At 65.0% G+C, this 12,998-nt stretch overlaps 2 protein-coding genes across 4 annotated transcripts; one reads left to right on the forward strand and one right to left on the reverse strand.

Annotated features, from left to right (window-relative positions):
* Positions 1–245: 245 nt before the first annotated feature.
* Positions 246–7,535, forward strand: SIRT6 (sirtuin 6). Of its 2 annotated transcripts, XM_083810709.1 has the most exons (9): positions 246–403; positions 1,434–1,561; positions 1,933–2,115; positions 4,504–4,563; positions 5,152–5,247; positions 5,795–5,875; positions 6,041–6,191; positions 6,297–6,380; positions 7,083–7,535. In XM_083810709.1, exons 1-9 carry the CDS (start codon positions 338–340, stop codon positions 7,416–7,418), a joined length of 1,185 nt encoding a protein of 394 aa, XP_083666835.1. In that variant the 5' UTR covers positions 246–337; the 3' UTR covers positions 7,419–7,535. The 2 variants fall into 2 exon arrangements, with proteins under 2 accessions (XP_083666835.1, XP_083666836.1); XM_083810710.1 differs by lacking the exon at positions 6,041–6,191 and having other exon boundaries at positions 6,257–6,380.
* A 391-nt stretch (positions 7,536–7,926) lies between these two features.
* CREB3L3 (cAMP responsive element binding protein 3 like 3) lies at positions 7,927–12,693 on the reverse strand. Of its 2 annotated transcripts, none has more exons than XM_083810708.1 (10): positions 12,329–12,693; positions 11,065–11,189; positions 10,666–10,921; positions 10,285–10,400; positions 9,787–9,915; positions 9,573–9,679; positions 9,377–9,445; positions 9,176–9,260; positions 8,742–8,838; positions 7,927–8,662 (listed from the first exon to the last, which is right to left on the reverse strand). In XM_083810708.1, exons 1-10 carry the CDS (start codon positions 12,573–12,575, stop codon positions 8,310–8,312), a joined length of 1,584 nt encoding a protein of 527 aa, XP_083666834.1. In that variant the 5' UTR covers positions 12,576–12,693; the 3' UTR covers positions 7,927–8,309. The 2 variants fall into 2 exon arrangements, with proteins under 2 accessions (XP_083666834.1, XP_083666833.1); XM_083810707.1 differs by having other exon boundaries at positions 9,787–9,918; positions 12,329–12,692.
* Between the last annotated feature and the right edge of the window lie 305 nt (positions 12,694–12,998).

Below are 12,998 nucleotides of genomic sequence, written 5' to 3' on the forward strand. Positions count from 1 at the left end.
TTGTGTGACACCCCCTGCCCTTGCCTGACACCCCCTTGTCTGGCACCCCCTTCATGGCACCCCCTTGTGTGACACCCCCTTGTGTGACACCCCCTTGGGTGACACCCCCTCCATGGCACCCCCCGCCTGCCCCCCCCCCGCCCTTCCCCCTGTGATTTGGGGCCCAAGAGCAGGACCGAGTGAGGGCAGCCGCGCCCCGCTGCCAGGCACCAAGATGGCGGCGACGCCTTCCCCCTGGCGGCTGCCCGCGCATATGCACCCGCCCCGCGGCCTCCCTCCGCGCTTCCGCCCGCCCGGGGACCGACAACAATGAGCGCTCCGGTGCCCGGGGCGGGCCATGGCGGTGAACTACGCGGCCGGGCTCTCGCCCTACTCGGATAAAGGCAAATGCGGCCTCCCCGAGGTGAGCGCGGCCTAGCGGGGGCGGCCCGCTGCGGCCTAGCGGGTCTCCATGGCAACCGAGCCTGTGCGCGCCCCCCCCTCCCCCCGTCGGGGCCTTTCGTGTCCCCCCCCCCCGTGGGGTCTTTGGGGACCCCCCTCGGGGCTCCCCCTTTTTGCCCAGACCCCCCCTCAGCGTGTCCTGCCCCTTGGGGTCCCCCTTGGTTCTTGGGGTGGCTGCAGGGGTGTGAGGGGCCTGGCCCTGGGGGGGTTTGGGGTGACCCCGTCCCCACGTCCCTAGGGATGCTCGGGAAGCTTAAGAAAGCCTGGAAGGGAGAAAAGTGAGGGGAAAGCTCGTTAATGTGTGAATATCAGAGGGGAGGGTGCAAGGGGATGGAGCTGGTGGCTTTTCGGCCGTGCCCAGCGACAGGACGAGAGGCAGCGGGCACAAACCGAGCCCAGGAGGAGTTTGAGGAATATGAGGGGGCACTTCTGTGCTGGGGGGTGACAGAGCACTGGGACAGGCTGCCCGGAGAGGCTGTGGGGTCTCCTGCTCTGGAGATACCCAAAACCCGCCTGGATGTGACCCTGCACAATGCGCTCTGGGTGATCCTGCTCGGCAGGGGGTTGGACCAGGTGATTTCCAGAAGTCCCCTCCAACCCCGGCCATTCTGGGGTTCTGTGAAGGGCTCTGGGGAGAGGGGATGGGGTCATGCAGGGGCCTGTCCCCAGCCCTGGTCCCCAGGAGGCTGGCCTGGAGAAACAGCCCACAGAAAAGAAATTCTGTGCCTGCACCAAAAAGCAGGGTGTGCCCAGGACTCCGTCCGCCAGTGCCCACCGTCCTGCTTTTGTTAATCCCTTATCCTCTGTGGGGATGAGCATATAAAGTGCTGTTCCTCTCCAGTTACATGTGTTTGTTGTTCAGCAATGCAAAATCTCCTGCCTGGAGTTTTCGTCGCGGCTTTGTGGTGCGCTGGGTCTCTGTGCCTGCTGGGAGGCACGCGGGGCCTGTCGCTGCGTCCCTCCATTCCCCTCGTGGTTTCTCTCCCGCTCAGATCTTTGACCCACCGGAGGAGCTGGAGAGGAAGGTGCGCGAGCTGGCCGACTTGATACGGAGCTCCTCCAACGTGGTGTTCCACACCGGGGCCGGGATCAGCACCGCCTCGGGGATCCCCGACTTCAGGTAACGACGGTGGGCAGCAGGCGCGGGCCGGGAGGGCAGCACCACTGCCGAGTCCAGCTCACACCTCGTAAAGCTCTGCCCGGTGCTTCCCGCCCCCCATCCCGCCTGCAGGGCGACCTGCTCCATCCCTCCCGTCCGGTCCCGTATCCGGCTGAAACCTTTTACGTCTTGCATGCTGGTTTGGTGTTAAATTGTGCCCACGGAAGCCCCGCGCATGCCCTGCTTGCATCAAGGACGTTAATCGGTAACGCACGACCCTCGTTTAGCAGTGCCTTGCTCGTCCTCCGCTGATAGGGCCTGTGATGCGTTTGCAAGCGTCCTCCTAGAGCCCGAGACCTCAGCTGTTGCTTCTTCTGTCCCCGCTGCTGCAGGGGGCCCAATGGCGTCTGGACTATGGAAGAGAAGGGGCTCTCCCCAAAATTCGACACCACCTTTGAGAACGCCAGGCCCTCCAAGACTCACATGGCGCTGCTGGGGCTGCAGAGGGTCGGCATCCTGAAATTCCTGGTCAGCCAGAACGTGGACGGCCTTCACGTGCGCTCGGGATTCCCACGGTACTGCCTCCTCCGCCCTGCCTCCAGGTCCCTCGTGTCTGTCCCCGCTGCGCGCGGTTCGTGCTGCCTGGTTAGCACGGCCTCACGTGCGAACCTTTGCAACCGAAAAGCGCCAGCTATTTGTTAATTCCCTCCCTGTGCTGGGGCTTAAGTTTCGAAGCTGGTTTGGGAGCTGGCTGCTCGCTGACGGTGGGAGCAGAAATTGGAACGCACCGGTGAGGGAAGAGGTAGAGAAAGCAGCCTGAATTTAGAGAAGAGACGTGATGGTCGCAATGTGGAGGGTGCTGAAACGAAGTCAGCCTCAGCTGATGCTCTCAGAAGCGCACCCAGAAGCTGCTGAGGGTGCTGGCAGGTGGAACGGGCCGCGGCGCTGGGCTGTCGCGTGTTGTCCCCTGTCGGCTGAGCGGCTGCAGCATGCGACCGGCCGGGGGACGCGAGGCGTCGGCTTCGAGGAGAGCAGGCAGGGCTCAGAGCCCAGCTCAGGGCACGCGATCCTTTCCTGCACCCAGCCGCAGGGCTGAGCGGGCGGGAGGGAGGGCGAGAGCGCCCGAACCTGCCGCTGCTGCTCGCGGAGACGCAGCTGTTTTACCGGCACTGCCGGGGCAATCCGGAGCACCAGGCATTGTGCTGCTCTGGGGTCTGCTTAAGCCAAATTTCTCAAGAGCAAACAGTTCATGGCAGTGCTGCCCCATTGAGGAGACGATGCCTGGGCCCAGGATTGCCTCCGAAGGTTACTTTGCTTCTCAGTAACTGTGTGGAAGTGCAGGAGGGGCAGGGCAGGGAGAGTTCTGCGGCTGGAACTGGTCTGGCTTACCGGCTGCGGTCTCTGATTTCTTCAGCAGCTGCGGCGGGGCCGGGGATAGCGGCGTTCCCTCTGCGGGGAGCTGCGACGTGCAGGAGCTGAGGGGGAGAGCTCTCCGCTCCCCGCCTGGGCGGGGGCCGAGGCACAGCTCAGCTCCGTGCCTGTTTCAAAGTTGTCCTCAGATGAACCCGCTGCTCCGTGAGCGCTTGCAGCAACTAGAAACTTCGGCCTGTGACTGAAAAAACAAAACGTTTCCAGCACTTAAGAGACCACCAGGCGATTATTATCTTGTGAGCCAAGCTGCTCAGAGCTGCCTGGAGGAGGAGCAGCTGCATTCGAGTAAGGGAATAAAGTGAAGGAAGTTGGGGTGAGAATAAGGAGCAGGAGGGGGACCTCGGTAAAGACGCGTCTCACAAATGGCCTCAGCCGTCGTTGGTGGGGCGGAGAGCTGCCTCGGGGGGCTGTTCCCTATTATTGAAGGCCCCGAGTCCTGGTTCCTGCTCCTGGCACCGCGTTTGCCTTTTTAAATCAAACAGCCACGGGGAAAAAAGGATAGGAAATAATCACCGGGGCTCAGCTGGGCTCCCCCCAGCCCGGTGCCACCGGCTCGCCTTCTGGTTTAGCGCCGCTCTTCCCCTCGAGCGCAGCACGTGCTTGAGAAAGGGTTGCCGAGCTGGCGCCAGGTGGCTCGGCGCTGTGGAAATCAGGTCGGTCCCGTCTCCGTCCTCCCTGGAGGAGGTTTCCAGCCGTTGTGGGGCTCGCGGGAACGCGGGGAGAGCGTGGCTTCGTTTGCCACTAGCTTCAGCACTTCGAGGCTGGTGCTGAGCTCGCGGGGAGTTTTGGTCAAAAGGAGCGGAAAGGGTTGGGACCGTGCGAGGCCGGGGAGAAAACCGCGGAGTGCTGAGGAGGGCAAAGACCTGGGTGGTCGCAGGGCGACAGAGGTGGTGTGAGACTAGGTCGGAGCAGGTGGAGAACTGGTGCCGTGGCTGGAAGCTTTCGAAATCGAAAAGCGTTTCAAATCAAAAAGCTTTTAAAATGGAAAAGCTTTTAAAATGGAAAAGCCAGGGCGCGCGGCCCTTCCCCTCAGCCCCAGCTGTGGCGGACGCAGCACGGTGCTCTCGTGCTGGAAGTGAAGCCGCGCAGCAGGAGCTCTCTTCCCGGGCCCTGAACACGTCCCCTGGGTCCTCCCTGCCCGGCAAGCGGCGCGGCTCTGCCCGGATTGCCTTTGCGAAGTTATTTCTTGAGCTAAACGCACAAGCGCTGCTCCGTGTGCTGCAGTCCTGCCAGCTCCTGCCTGCCCCGCGTGCTCCGGCCGCCCTCGGGGCAGGGACCCCCCCCCCCCCCCCCCCCCGTGCCCAGCCAGCTGTCCTTTCTGTCAGACCCGCTGCAGCGAGGTGGGCGGCCTCGTGGCACCCGGAGCCTTGCTCTGACGCTGCCACCTCTTTCTTAGCGTGTAACTAGAGCAATTCCCCTCGGTGCTGACCTCGTGGAAGGTGGGGGAGCCCTTGAGGTGCAGGTCCCTAAAAGGGCGTGGGGGGGGTCGGGCAGCTTTTCCTGGGCTTTCACCTCTGCCATTTCTCCTGCAGGGACAAGCTGGCCGAGCTCCACGGGAACATGTTTGTGGAGGAGTGCGTGAAATGCGGCAAGTACGTGAGCTGCGAGCCCGGGGGGGGGGCGGCAGCGGGTGGGGGCTTCGTCGCTGTCCCCAGGGGACGGCGGAGGCCCTGCACGTGCTGGGGGGACTCTGTCTGGCAGGCCCCCAGCACGGCGTGCGGGGCTTCGTGTGCAGATCTGTCCTGTCCCAGTCCTAAACCCCACCAAACAGCGGGGGCTGAACGTTTTGAGACACCTCCGCGGGGGGTTGCGAGAGGAGGTTGCTCCACGCTAGGTTTTCCGCCCCGGTTGGCAGCAAACCTCTGTGGCTCTGGAGCTGTTGGGGGAGCCGTGGCTCTAGGGGGGTCTACAGAATCAATGGGGGGGTCAATAGAATCAATTGTAGGGTCAATAGAGGCTCTGTGGGGTCTGTAGGGCTGGGGGGGCTTCCCCTGAAAGGGAAGGAGCTGTCGGCAGCACCTGGGGGAAGGTGCGGGCTGAGGTTTGGTGCTCAGCTCATCGCTCCCAGCCGCCACCTCCCTTCGGTCCCGGCTGTGCCGTGAGATGCGCCGCGCCGCGGGGACGCCTCGCGGCGGTGCCACCACCTCGCCTGAGCAGCACCCTGCGTGTCGTGTGTGCAGGCAGTACGTGCGGGACGCCGTCGTGGGCAGCATGGGGCTGAAGCCAACGGGCAGGCTGTGCAGCGTCACCAAAGCCCGAGGGCTGCGGGCCTGCAGGTAACGGCGGGGGGTGGGGGGGCTCCGGGAGGGGACAGCGTGCTGGGGAGGGGGCACAGCCCGGCACCGGGGTGGCAGGAGGTGATCGTGGTGCTTGGATTTGGCGTGGAGGGCTGTGCCGGCAATCCCTCCAGGTCAGGGAGGAGATCTGAGCTCTCTGAGCTGAATGGGGCAGGACCCAGGGCAGCTGCTTCTCCCTTTCTGCAGCCAGAGAGGGAGCTGGCGCAGGAGGGCGGGGGGCTCCAGGCCAGCTCTGAGGCTGGGGAGCTAAATAAAGGCACGTCCCGGCTCCGAATAAGAACAGTGATTGTGACTTTTGGTGGCGTCTCAGCGCCAGCCACAAAATAACCTCGTGCAGGTGAATTCTCGATGTGCCCTTCCTCGCTGGGGAGTCCTCGGAGCTGCTCAGAGACCTGTCGCTCTGCAGCGCTGGGCCGAGCGGGGTGTAACGGGTCTGCGTCACCGGGGCTGTCCCCGCTGTCCCAGGGCAGCTCTGCCGGCCGGTCCTGCCTGGCAGGGGTAACCCCGGTCCCCGCGTGTCTTCTAGGGGGAAGTTACGAGACACTATTCTGGACTGGGAGGATTCCCTTCCTGACCGGGACCTCACGCTGGCGGACGAAGCCTGCAGGTACGTGTTACTGCGCTCAGGCTTTTGAAGCCGCCGCAGCTGCTGACACCCGCAGCTCGCAGCGCCCGGGGAGGCTGCCCCAGCCCCTGCCCTCCGCCAGCCCCGCAGCCGCCCCCCCTCAGGCTGCCCCTGCCTGGCTTTGCTCGTGGGTTTTGTGCCTTGCAGCCCTGAGGCTGTACCAGCAGGGCAGCGGCGCCCAGCTCTTCACCCAGAAAGTGGCCGAGGAAAAAAAACGGCAAATCCTGGCCGCAGCGTCGCTTTCCGGCTCAGGAGCTCGTCGAGTCCAGGCTGGAGCAGGGTGGAAGCAGCAGTCTGGGTATGGCTGGGGATTTGTATTTATTTATTTTCCCTGCCCTGGGTGTTTTTTGCTCCTCCCCGCAGGAAAGCTGATCTCTCTGTCACGCTGGGGACCTCTCTGCAGATCAAACCCAGTGGCAACCTCCCGCTAATCACGAAGAAGAGAGGAGGGAAGCTCGTCATAGTCAACCTGCAAGCAACCAAGCATGTGAGTGGGGGCGTCCTTGCTGCTCTGCGCTCGGGGCGATTCGCTCTGTCCTGCTCTGCTCCTTTCCCCGCGCGTTTTTAGCCCCATCGTGGGTTGGTCCCCGCGCGTTGCCCCCTCCCAAGCAGAAGGGTGGAAGGCTGCGCCTCCGCTGTTGCGGGGTTTAAGTCGGCAACCTCTGATAAACACACAGAACTGGAAGGTACATCTTCCATCTTCAGGGCATAATAAAAGCCCGTCCCAAAGCCTGGTGGATCCTCTGGTGAGTTATCTCCAGTGAAATAACTGCACACGCGTAAGCCGTGTCAGGAGGAGTCTGTTCCGTAATCAGCACTGCTTTTGGTGCCCTAATTGTCAGCTGCCTTCTGAATAACCGCAGCTGAGGGGTTTCCGGGTTGTTATTGGAGCTCCCTTGTCCCTGTCCCGCTCTGCCCTGTCCGCGCCTGCCTCTCAGGCTGCGTTTAAAGGTGCAAGCAGCCTGCCTGCACCTGGGCGCAGCCCTGTCAGCCTGCAGGGGAGCCGGGGGGGGTCAGGGGCTCAGTCCGTGCTCCTCCACGGGCGGTGTCCCGGGGACAGGGGCCCTGGAGTCTGCGCGCGGCCGAGCCGTCGCCCAGTCCCTGTCCCCAGGCGCTCCCTGGGAGCAGACGCCCGTCCCCGCACACGGTGTCCGTCCCCTAACGCCACGCTTGCCCTTGCTCGCCCCAGGACAAACAGGCCGACCTGCGCATCCACGCCTACGTCGACGATGTCATGACGAAGCTGATGAAGCACCTGGGGCTCGAAGTCCCGGAGTGGACGGGGCCGGTGGTGGTGGAGAGCGCCGAGCCCGCCGAGCCCCAACAGCTCTTCAAATTTGAGCCTGAGGCTCGCGGGCTGCTCAAGGAGGAATCCTTCGCCCAGTGCAACGGCACGGCCGGGCTGTGCCCCGACCTCGGGACCGCGCTGGCGGAGCACGGTGACAGTCTGAAGCAGGAGTGTCCCAGCCCGGACACGGGGCCGCCGCCGACGAAGAAGATGAAGGTGGAGCCTCTCCTCACCTGACCCGGACTGTTCCCCGGCTGTCTAGACGCTCGTCTGTGCCACTTTTCCTACCGACTTTTTTTTATACCCTCCAACATTGTCCCTTTTTTTATGTAAGTATTAAATACACTCGAATTGTGTGCGTCTGGGCAGCTTGCACCTGCCAGCCGGGGAGGAACGTCCTCTGCTTGAAAACGGCGCGGCCCCGCTCGGTGCAATTCCCTCTCCGTGAGGAGGGGGTTGCGGAGCCCAGCTGTGCCCTGCAGACCTCGGAGGGGCCAGAGCCAAGGGTGCTGGGCCAGTAACGCTGCGGGGCTGACACGACGGGGTCCCTGGGGCAGGTGTTGCAGTCCCAAATAGAGCGGGGGCTGCTCTGCTGGTGGCTCACAGCAAAATCCCAGCTCTGCTGGGTCCTGTCGCCTCACGGCAGCTGGATCGGAGAGGTCCCCTGCCCAAGGGGCCTTGGAACCCTGTGGATCACCCTGTTAAACGCCTATAAAACCCGATCGTATTAAACAAAGGCAGGTGATTTTTTTTTCCAAAATACCTTTATTTAGTGATGAAAATGAAGTTAAAAAAAAAAAAAAGTGAACAAAACCACCAAGTTGCGGTGTCGATAACCAGCCAGACCGGGGCCTTTTGGGTCCCCTCCTCCCCACCTTGACCAACCCCCTGTCCCTTCTGCAACCCCCGCTGCACCCAGGGGGCGGGAGCAGCCCCTTCCTTCCCTCCCAGTAAGGCCAATGGGAACCAGTCTTCTCTTCCCAGTTCACAGATAGAAGCAAAGCCAAGTGGGTCCGGCATCTGTCCACGCCTGGAGGGGGACCCCGGGGGGCCGCCCCGAGGGCTTGTCCCAGAGGGGATGGGGTGCTGAGCCACCCCGGCGCATCCCCTGTGGTCCCTGGGTGCTGCTTAAAGCTCCTCGGCCGGCTCCAGCACCGCGGGCCGGCTGCTGTGGTCGCCCTTGGTCCACGCAAGCGATGCCAGGCCGTCCCCCGACGTGCTGCCACCCCCCGACGTGGCTCCGTCTCGCTCCCTGTCCCCGTGGCTCAGGCTGTCGGAGGTGAGCGGCTGGCTGCCGTTGCGGGGCGAAGCCTCGTCCGGGCGCGGAGAGAAGGAGCGGCCGCCGAAAGCTTCGTGCAGCGTCTCGAGGCTTTCGCCTGCGTGCTCCGACCACAGCGGCTCCGGGGGCTTCTCGTCCCTGGCTCGGGGCTGTGCGTAAGCCACGCGGGAGGCAGCGGCGTTGTGCAGGGACCTGGAGAAAACTGAGCGCGAAGGAGGGTCGGGGTCAGCACCGGCGCCCCCGGCGCAGCGCTGGCAGAGAGCCCCTGGCCCCCTCCTCACCTCGCACCGGTCCGAAGTCCCCGTCTGCCTCGGCCTTGCTCGGGGCGAACGGGCTGATGGAGGGGAAGACGATGAGCGCGAAGGAGAGCAGCAGGACCTGGGGGCAGAGGAGGGGACGTCACGGCGGGCGGTGCTGGAGGGGGCTGTGGCTCATGGAGAGGGGGCTGGGGGCAGACCCAGGGCTGCGTCCCCCCGTTTCTCCCTGCCCATGCACCCCTGCCAGCACTCCATCTGTCCTTATCCCTCCATCCTCACGCGCGTCCATCCCTCCTTCCTTCCATTCAACCCCGGAGCATCTCTCCCCCACCTCAGCCCGTGCCCACCCTTGTACCCATCCCTCCACCCGCCCCCGCCAGCACAACCCCGCCGGTTCCTCGCCCCCCGGTGCTGTTTGGGGCAGGGCACGGGGGCGAGGGGCCGGGGGCTCCACGCACCGCGATGCAGGTCCCCGTCTGTGCTGCCTTGTTGCTCGACTGCACCACGAGGGCCTGGAGTTTCTTCAGCTGCTCCAGGAGGGACCTGGGGGCAAGGAGGACCCGTCAGCACCCCGGCTGCTCTGGGATTCGCCTCCCGGCAGGGTCCCAACCACCCCGTCCAGCCCCATCCTGCCCCGCTTCGTCCCGGGGGACACCTACGAGTTCTGCTTCTCCAGGTGCAGGACTTTCCTCTGCAGCTCTTGGTTCTGGGCCGTGCACGCTGACATCCTGGGGGACAGGGAGAAATGCGTGAGCTCGGGGCAAGCTGCAGGGTGGTGGGAGCAGCGCGCCCAGTGTGGCCAGCCCGGGGCAGGGCTGTCGGCCCCCAGCTGGGCGCAGGGGCTCGGGGCTGTACCGGCTCTCCAGCCCGTCGATGTACTCCTTCTTCTTCTTGCGGCTCTCCTGCGCTGACTGCTTGTTCCTGATCTTCCGGCGGATCTTCTTCAGCACCCGCTCCTCGTACTGGGGGCACAGGGAGGGTGAGGGCAGCCCTGGACCAGGACCCCCGCGCCCGGTGCCCACGCGCCCCCGGGGAGCACGGAGCGTGTCCCAGGCCCCCCGGGACCCACCTTGGTGAGGGGCAGCTGCGTGGGCAGGGACACCCCCTCCTTCGCCAGCAGCTTCTTCTCGTCCTCCGTCAGCACCAGCTCCTGGAACTGGCCCTGGCTCTGCCTCAGCAGGGAGCTGGGCGCCTGCGGCTGCTGCGGGACCGCGGGCAGGTGAAAATCCCGGGCTGCAGGCTCACCCCGCGCCTGCCCCGGGGGACCACGGGTGGGCACCGCGCTCCCAGGGTGAGGGTGGCACCCAGGAAGGGACAGGAATAGGAACACGGTGCGGGGAAGGGGACAAATGTGGGGGGGGGGAAAGGAAGGGATGGGCACAGGAATGGGATGGCGGTCACCTGGAGGTGGCAGGGATAAGGAGGAAAGGACGGGGACCACGGTCCAAGGGAGGGGACAAGGACAGGGGCAGGGAAGGATGGTGAAAGGGACAGGGATGGGGGTGGCAGGCGGGGAGGGACAGGGCTGGGGACAAGGAGCGATGGGGACACGGTGATGGGGACTCACAGCGTCAGAGCTGCCTGAGAGCAGCAGGTCCTTGACGGTGAGGGTGCAGGACGCGGGTGCGGAGACCACGGGCAGGTCCCGGCCCTCCTCCATGAAGAAGCCGGGGTGCCACATGTCTGGGCAAGGGGCGCGCGGGGGGGCTGTCAGCTCTGCTGTGTCCTTGTGTCCCCCCCCCCCCCATCCCCTGGCTCCCCCTCAGCCCCCAGCCCTCTCCATTTCTCCCCACTCTGCCCAAATCCCTCCAGTCCCCCCAGCTCCCCTCATTTCCTCACCACCCCTGACAGACCCCACCTCTCCCACCCCCCCCAGCCTCCCAGTGTCCCCAGTATCCCCCCCCACAGCCTCCCAGTGTCCCCAGCCCAGTCTCTCCCCATGGCTCACCCAGGTCGATGGAGACCTCGGGGCGCGGGGCCCCGGTGCCCCCGGGGAGTGGCAGCACCTGGCAGGGGTTGGCATAGGGGTACGGGGCCTCGCCGAGCCCCCCGTCGCAGCACCCCGGGGGGCTGTCGAGGTGGTCAGAGGAGGGGTCCTCGGAGACCCCGCTGTCGCTGGCGGCTGGGGACCAGCTGGGAGAGTCGGATGCTGAGTCCCCAGAGCCCAGGATGGAGCTGAGGAAGTTGTCGCCGTCCCGGGCGCACTGTGGGGATACGGGCATCCGTCACCGCAGGGTGCCCATTGCCATGGGGTGCCCGCAGGAGCCTCCCCGTGCTGTGGGATGACCCCACAAGCGGCCCCAGCTCACCCACAAATCGTGCCCCCCCCCCCGCCCTGAGGGCTCACCCCATCCTCGTGCCAGGTGCCCGGGGATGTCCCCAGCTCCACGCCACGGAGGATCCCGTCCTGGCGGTCGAAGAGGAGGTCCAGCAGGTCGAGGCTGTCGAGGCTACCCACAGTGGAGGCCATGGCTGCAAAGAGGCAGGGTCAGGCCCCCAGCCCTGTCCCCACAGCTGCCCCCTGCCTCTCACCCCCATCACAAGGCTCTACAGGACGCCCCGGCTCACGGGGCGGGCGAGAGGGGAGCGAGGAGCACGGGGACGTGCGTGGGACCAGGAGGAGGTGTACGTGCACAGTGAGCGTGCAAACGTGCGTGTGAGCCTGTGGATGCAATCCCAGGAGTTTGTGTCGCCATTCAGACACGTGTGTGCAGGATAGGACCCTGCAATCTGTGTGAGCACCCACGCAGACACGGGCGTGTAAACGTGTGCACGTGTTGGCACCTGTATTTAAGCACGAGCACACCCGGACAAGCCCCAAGTGCCTGCGTGCGGGAGGCAGCGCACACGTACGGTCTGTGCTCCTGCAGGGGCTCGGGGCATGGCAGCAGCCCTCCCCGCCCCCCTCCAGCTGCTGAAACTCCCAAATCCTGCGTTTTTTTCCCCAAAGAGATCTGCGCAGCAGGGGGCTCCCCGCAGAACCCCAGCTGCCCCAGCCCCACCACGTCCCGGGGCAGAGGAGCAGGATGAGGCCCCAGAGCTCAGCACTCCTCAGTTCCCCTGTCCGGCCCCGTCCGGCCCTGGGGAGATCGGGTTAATCATTTGGGGCAGCGAAGGGAGGAGGGGAGGAGGCCCCAAGGGGGGGACTCGGCCTCGTTCTGCCCCTGCCACAACACTTCCAGGCCCTGGACCCCGAGGGACCCAACCGGCCGACCGGGCGCGACGGCCCGACCAGCCGAGCAGCAAAACCAACAAAATCGGCCAAGAAAGAGGTCGAACGGCCAACCCGTTGGCCAACCGAGCAGCTGTTTGACCAAATAACCAACCCGCTGGCTGCCCAGCCAACTAACGCCCTCCCAACCTGCTCCCCGGCCACTCAGCCCACCGCCCGGCCCTACAACCGACCCTCCCAAACCTCCACTGACCCAAGGGTCCTTCGAGCTGGGCCCGGGGACGGCTGTCATTAAAGTTTTCTTTAATTCGTTAAAATTTGGCCAGCCGGCCCAGAAAGGGGGTTTCTTGCCCCCCATCCTTTATCCCCGCTCCTTTCGGTGAGCCCTGTGGTGACTGCGGGGCCCCGCTGAGCGCCGGCAGCCTCGTACGTCCTGTACCTGCGTGAGATCCCAAAACCGGCGGATCCGTCCTGGCTTCTGAACCCCCTCGGCGCACGGCAGCGGGGCGGATGCCGAGTCCAGCCGCCTCCTCCTCCTCCTCGCCCTGACCCGAGTGGCAAAGTTTAAACTCCAACGGCACAGAAATAGCGGCCGGGATTGCAAAATCGCCCGGGTGCTGATTGGGGCCGGCGGTGTGCGACGGCAGGGCAGCCCCGGGGAAGGCCCACTGCGCCCCGTAACTCATTAGCCAAATGTTTTTGTCCTCCTCCGCCGAGCAGGGCAGGAGGGGCCCGTGGGCGAAGTCCAGGCTCCGCGGCTGCCCATGAACTTTCACCCATTTCGGGGACAATTTCCCTTTTTTTTTTTTTCAGACGAACGTATCAGCATTAATCACTTTTTATAGGTGTCGAGAACATCCGGGGAAGACGTTGGCTTGGACTCTACCACTCGTCACCTCCCCACGTCACGTCGGTCCCTGCCGGGCCTCGTGCCCGGGGCTGGGCTGGCCCCCGGGGGGCTGCCTGTGCCCTCCACCCCTCCGGGTCCCTGCTGTCCCCCGGGGGACAAAGGCATGAAGGGCCGGGGCTCGCTGACCAACACGTCCATCCGTGCATCCCTAGTGCCCTGCGGCGAGGGCAGGAGGCTGATGTGCCACCCATGGGTGAGG

The sequence above is a fragment of the Anser anser genome (assembly GCF_964211835.1).
Source record: "Anser anser genome assembly, chromosome: 25".
Taxonomy (NCBI): Eukaryota; Metazoa; Chordata; class Aves; order Anseriformes; family Anatidae; genus Anser; species Anser anser.